The following is a 6,140-nucleotide window of genomic DNA, read 5'->3' as shown; positions in this document are numbered from 1 at the left end:
GTAAAGAAAGGTCTAAGTAAAAATTTGAGGGTCAATATTTTTTGGACGAGGAAGAGGAAAAGGGAAGAAAACAAATAGGCGGCCGGATAAAGATTATTAAACAGTTCAAATCCTAACTAGAGAGGCTGTACTGTCACCGGACGCACTCGGAAACAAGCCAAACGTACCAAACCCAAATAAAATGCCTCAACGGGTATAAGAACGACGGTTGCTCAACAGGCGATAAACGCAGCACTCGTATAAACCCAGAAATGACAGAAATGACCTTTGATATCAAAATACAAAACATGCGACAGTTGCATTGTTTAGTCTATCATGATAATTTTTGTTTTCGGCGGTGTAACGTTACCTTTTGTGTTTCCTCCAATCAGCGCCAACGTCCAAAATTCGGACGTTCGACACAAACTTCTGAAAGGTTTTGTCTCAGGCTTCTCCCCCTTCCCCTCCCCCTCCCCCTTCCCTTCCCCCCTCCCCTTAGGAAGGCCTGATACTCAGGCTAGCGCGAGTCTAGTCTCCCTCGCAGCCGTTTTTTGGGCTGTCACGCAACTTGCGTGACAGCCTAAAAAACGGCTGCGAGGGAGACTAGCGCGAGTCTTATCCTGTGCCGAGACTCAATATGGCCGCCGTGTGAAAAGGGTGTGAGGGTTTCCGTGGATCGAGATGCAAGCTATGCCATCAGGAACTAAAACAGTACATTTCGTTCGTCATTGCCAATCGACATGGAACGAGGCGACACAAACTTTCAACCTGAAGCACGAAGATAAGGAACTTCAATCCGAGGCATATATAGATGCTCCTTTGACTGCTTTCGGCGAAGAACAGGCTGCGAAAGCACAACAGAAAATACAGGACTTGAATGCTCAAATCGCCATCTCCTCGCCTCTAAAAAGAGCAATCGAGACATGCATTCGAACTTACGGAGAACAAAATGTTGTCGTTACACATTGGTGTGCCGAAATAGGAGAGTCGATTTGCGACATCGGAAGCACTAAAGACACTCTCGAGAAGATGTACCCGACGATTGATTTCAGCAATCTTCCTCCAAATGTTTGGTGGTATGTTGATGAAAAGTTCAAGGGTCAGCTAACGGATCCAAGGAAATGCTATCAGTGGGTTTTGAACAACGGAACTTTCCAGTTGGGTGAAACCGATGGGCATTTTCAGCAAAGGTTGGAGCGGTTTCGTGAATTTCTGCAGAACCGAAGTGAATCCAATATAGTGGTATTCTCACACAGTGTGTTTCTCAGGCACTTTTTGTTCAAATATTATGGACGACCATTATTGGAAAAATTCCCAAATGGAGAAATACTTACTTACACTTTGTAAGTTCTAATAAAGAATTGTCATTCTTCCAACATGGAAAAATTGGAATGCCCCCACGTATTTTATGTTATTTTAACTTTTTGTAATTTATTTATATGTTGGTGGTTAGGGAACTTGGGTTCAGTTTTACTGGGTATGTGCCGCCGGCCTCTCATAGCCCCTGCCCCATTATAGTCTATTTTGTGGCCAGTTATAGACCCCATCTTAGTCACTTTTGGGAAAATGTAATTTTCGCGATCCCAACTAAGTCACTTTCTATTTATGCATCTACTTTGTTCTGGACCGGTGGTTTTGTGCTATTGCGTAACTGGTTAAGTTGTGGTTTCAAGAACAGAATGTAATGTGAGGTGATTGTTACATTTAATAAACAACAACTTTCTGACTTTTTTAGCCAAGACCATTTTGACTCCCCATGTAATAGAATTTTCTTACCCCAAAAATCCGAAAATGTGCGACCCCATTCTAGTAACTCTATTGAAAATGCAACCCCATTATAGACGATGAGAAGTCCAAAGACTACTGCAAAGCTGACACAACGTAATATATTTTAAAACAATATTTCGGCTGGCCAAACCAGCCTTCTTCAGGTTTAGATGTTACTAAATTATATAAATGAAATTACAATATATATCATGGAGGATGTTGCAATACATGGGAGCAGCGGAAATGACGTTTACAAGGTGGTACCAAAGGATGAGGAAATAAGTAAAATAAAATAAAAAAATTACAATTCATCACGTCTATTCAAACCGTGGGGTTCCAAGGTCCCCGCTAAATCTATAAGAAAAGATTCTCTGGCTTTTCTGATTGAATCACGTGAGGAGTGGATAACTTCAAGTGGTATTAGTTGCATGTCAGTGTGGCAGTGGTTAGGTTGAGAAAGAAAATGTTCAGAAACAGTGGTTGGTTTGGATGAAATGTTAGTTTTGTCAACTGGGCGTCTATGTTCGTTGAATCTGTCTTTGAGACGTCGCTTAGTTTCACCTATGTATTGTAAATGGCAGCGGTTACATTGTACCATGTAGATTAAATTTTTGGTGTTACAGGTTATGTGTGAAGTGATGTTACGGGTTTCGCCTGTTGAAGAAAATGTGTAATGTTTAAGACCGTTAGTAATGTATGGACAAGTGGCGCAATTTTGTCCACAGCGGAAAGATCCTGGTGGTGAATTAGTGCTGTTAGGAGCGGTGACAGTCGGTAGCTGTGCTTTAAGGTGATTCCGCTGAAAAAGAAGGAGTATTTAAAATTGTCTAAGACTTGTTCCAGTTCATGACTATGTTATGAGCATTACAAAAATGCAATAAAAAATGGGGGTCACCGTGCTCGTTTTTGTGCAACCTGGATGGCTATTATAGTAAATAGATGACCCACGAGGTTTATATTAGGACCGCTAGTAATCAGAAAAGGGAACTATCATTTTTAGAAAAATTAATTTCTTGCATTAAAATATCGAAGCAGTTCAACAAAATTTACTTTAATCTTACACAACAAACTATTTTCATTGAACTGGAATTAAGATTATGAAAGAAATTAAAGATTTTGCTGCGTGTGCACGTAAGCAGCACTACCTAAATACGTGCTTTTTAAAGCATTCAAATAAAAATATCTCAAAGTAGAGTATTAAACTTTTCCTTAAATTGCGATATATAGTAGTCACCCGTATGACATTTAAATTGATGCATTAAAAAATGGGGGTCACCGTGCTCGTTTAGAAGAAAAGGACCATTTATTTTCCTGCCGACAGCTTAACCTCAAGAAAATCCCGTAATGTTGTGCGTGCGCGCGCTCGTGCGCGCGCTAAATGACGCGAAAAATTATGCGCAGCAAGGATGCGCAATGCAATTCAGCGGAATCACCTTAACTAAAATGTCGCGAAGGTTGGAAGTGCGTCTGTAAGCGACGATAGGTGGGTGTTTAAAAACGTCCCTGCAACGGTCGGAGGAAAGTAATATGTTAAAATGTTTGCGTAATATATTAGAGAGGTGAGGAAGTGCTGGGTTATATGTAACGACAAAAGGTATGCGGTTAATAGAGTCGTTACGGTTAGTTTGCAGAGCGTCAGTGCGAGAAATATTAGCAGCTCGTAGGAATTGTGAGTCCAGGAAGGTGTTGTGATATCCTCGTGCTAGGAGATAAGCTTTTAATTCATTAATGCGGATTTGAAATGTAGCGTTAGTAGAACAGATACGGCGGATGCGAAGAGCTAAGCTAAATGGAACAGATGTTTTAGTATGTTGAGGATGGCATGATGAACTAAGAAGATGTTGGTGTTTATCTGTAGGTTTAGTGTATAGGTCAGTTTGTATAGTGCCGTTATGTAGAGATACCATTACGTCGAGAAAAGGAACGTTAGTTAATGAGTGACTGCTAGTGAACTTAATAGTGGGATGAATATTATTGAGGTAATCGATGAATATTTTAAGATGATCTAGACCTTCAGTCCAAATCATAAAAATATCATCAAGGAACCTCCACCAGGTATGGACATGGAAAGGAGCATTAGAGAGAGCGTTAATTTCGAAAATGCCGAGAAAAAGGTTAGCAAATGAAGGAGCCATCTTAGTACCCATGGCAGTACCATGGACCTGAAGATAGTGTTGCTGATTAAATGTGAAGTTATTCATGGTCAGTATTATGCGTAAAAGGTCACAAAGTGTCTCAGTAGGAATGTGTTTGTCCGTACGAGTTTCAAGGAAATGACGGCAAGCATCAATTCCTTCGTTGTGTGGAATGTTGGTGTACAATGATGAAACGTCGAGAGTGACAAGCATAGCGTTACTAGGTAGAGTTCCAAGGTTAGAGAGTTTGTTAAGGAAGTTAACATTATAGTCAATCCAGTCGTGAAAATGCGACCCCATCCAGCAGCACATCCCCATTAGCCTCTTATAAGGAAGTGCCCCCCCCCCCCCCCCCTGGGGGGAATGCAATCAACCTATAGTATGGAACATAAACCCCCAAAGGCGCTAGCTGTTGCACAGCTGGGCAACACATTATTTTCCTTTGCAACATACTCTGCAATAATTATTTTGATGTGACACCTTGCCTATATATGCCAGTGTATCATGCCCTAAAAAGAACTTGTCTTGCAATGTTTTTGTTTCCTGCAACCTTGCAAGAGGTAGAAGTCGGTTCTACTTCGTGCAATGCCCACTGCAACAAAAACGTTATTGCGAGACATGTTGATTTCAGGGTATATTATACTCTGCAATGATCCACGCAACTTTTGTCACAATGATGCAATGAGATCGCGAGACCAGATACAAGAAAAATTACCCAGTGTAACAGTGCCTTAAGCATAGAAACATGTAGCTATGAATATTCACTCTTGTGTGTATCATATTTAGAAAATTGTGGTGCAGTTTCCTGCTACATGTTTGCACTTTGCTTAAAATTAAATGGCCAGTTTTTTCAAATATGATACATGGCAAAAATGAATATTTGCACACTGTGAGCTCACGTTACACATTTCTGATGCAACCAATACCTGGAGATCCAATGATTAATGCATGCATACTGTCTATATTCATTCCTTTTTGGGAAACTTCATTGGTGATTTTCCTGTTGTTGTTTTTTTTTTACTGTAATGAAAACCTTTCTCATTCGTGAATTTCTAAATCACCAAAGGGGCAAATAAAAATACGTAGAGAATTTTCAAACAGAATGTAATTTTGTAAACAATTAACTTTTACCGATGTCATACGGTTATAACACCGATGTCCAGCCTGACAGAGTATATGGGTCTTTTTGTAAGAAATAGGGTATCCATTTTTCTATCTTATTGGCTAGCTAAGCAGGGTATCTTGTTTGGAATTGCTTCAAGTTTAACATCAGCAAATTCTTAAATAGGCAGAACTTTATGGGACAAGAACCACCTTTACAACAAGTAGAACAAGTGGGTCTCAAAATGTGGTGCTTTGTCTCAGGTTAAGGGTACAAAAATCAAAGGTTGGTAGTCATGGGAGCCAGCCATGCCTCCATCCCAAGTTTTAGTTGAAACCAGCAGTTTTAGTTAGTTCCAAGCCTACACTTTGTCTATGGTTTTAGTTACAAGTTCCAGGCTTTTCTCTCTCCTTGCCCTGTTACACTTGGGTCTATAGCAGACCCAATCAGTAAATTACAATCCAAAATCATGAAAAGCTGAACACAATTTTGGCAATGTTTGTTGTGTTGCAACCAATCGCAAATTGTGACTATAACGCAGGGCTGTCAACCTCACAGGTCTTAAAATATGGAGAACATAACTTCCTCGGCCAGCAATAACAAAGCACCTTACAGAGCCCTCGCATCAAGGCCAAATTCACGGGTTCAGTGGCGGGGGGGGGGGGGGGGGGAACGTAGCTTAAACAGTACCAGAAACAACGCTATACGTTTCAGGGGGGGGGGGGGGGGGACGTAGCTTCAATAGTACCAGAAACCCACCAGAAACAACGCGATACATTTCAGATTTTCTTATCAGAAAGTCGATTCTAGGGAAATAAGCAAGGTTCGTCAATTATCCGGGAGATTACAGACATAAATCTGGAGATGAGAGGATACGGCCCAAAATCTGGAGATTACAAACATAAATCTGGAGACCGGGAGATACGGTTCAAAATCTGGAGACTCCCGGATTATCCGGGAGAGTTGACAGCCCTGATAACGGTTTTTGGTTGTAAGTGTTGAGTATCACTTGCAGGAGTAACCGTTTATATCACCATTGGATAGATTTTATTTTCAAGAATTCAAACTTGTTGTTTTTGCTTCAATCATGTGGCTTAATTACTGCCAAAATCCATTTTTCCACCAGTGTACTTCACTCAAAGGTTTATTTTTAGCTG

The 6,140-nt window shown here is 40.6% G+C and overlaps 1 protein-coding gene and 1 long non-coding RNA gene across 2 annotated transcripts; one reads left to right on the top strand and one right to left on the bottom strand.

The window, feature by feature from the left end:
- Positions 1-660: 660 nt before the first annotated feature.
- LOC146451692 (uncharacterized) lies at positions 661-1,326 on the top strand. The gene has a single exon (XM_085098769.1). The coding sequence runs from the start codon at positions 661-663 to the stop codon at positions 1,324-1,326; it is 666 nt and encodes a 221-aa protein (XP_084954895.1).
- A 527-nt stretch (positions 1,327-1,853) lies between these two features.
- LOC146451691 (uncharacterized) lies at positions 1,854-3,317 on the bottom strand. Its single transcript, XR_014859962.1, has 2 exons — positions 3,180-3,317; positions 1,854-2,529 (listed from the first exon to the last, which is right to left on the bottom strand). It is a non-coding gene; the product is annotated as an uncharacterized LOC146451691 (long non-coding RNA).
- Between the last annotated feature and the right edge of the window lie 2,823 nt (positions 3,318-6,140).

The sequence above is a fragment of the Pavona decussata genome, unplaced genomic scaffold (assembly GCF_977016875.1).
Source record: "Pavona decussata unplaced genomic scaffold, jaPavDecu1.1 SCAFFOLD_386, whole genome shotgun sequence".
Classification (NCBI taxonomy): Eukaryota; Metazoa; Cnidaria; class Anthozoa; order Scleractinia; family Agariciidae; genus Pavona; species Pavona decussata.
This window is presented reverse-complemented; position numbering and strand designations above follow the sequence as displayed.

Bases quoted from the DNA above. Each gene is read 5' to 3' on its own strand.
- LOC146451692 (XM_085098769.1), top strand. From the start codon at position 661: ATGCAAGCTATGCCATCAGGAACTAAAACAGTACATTTCGTTCGTCAT.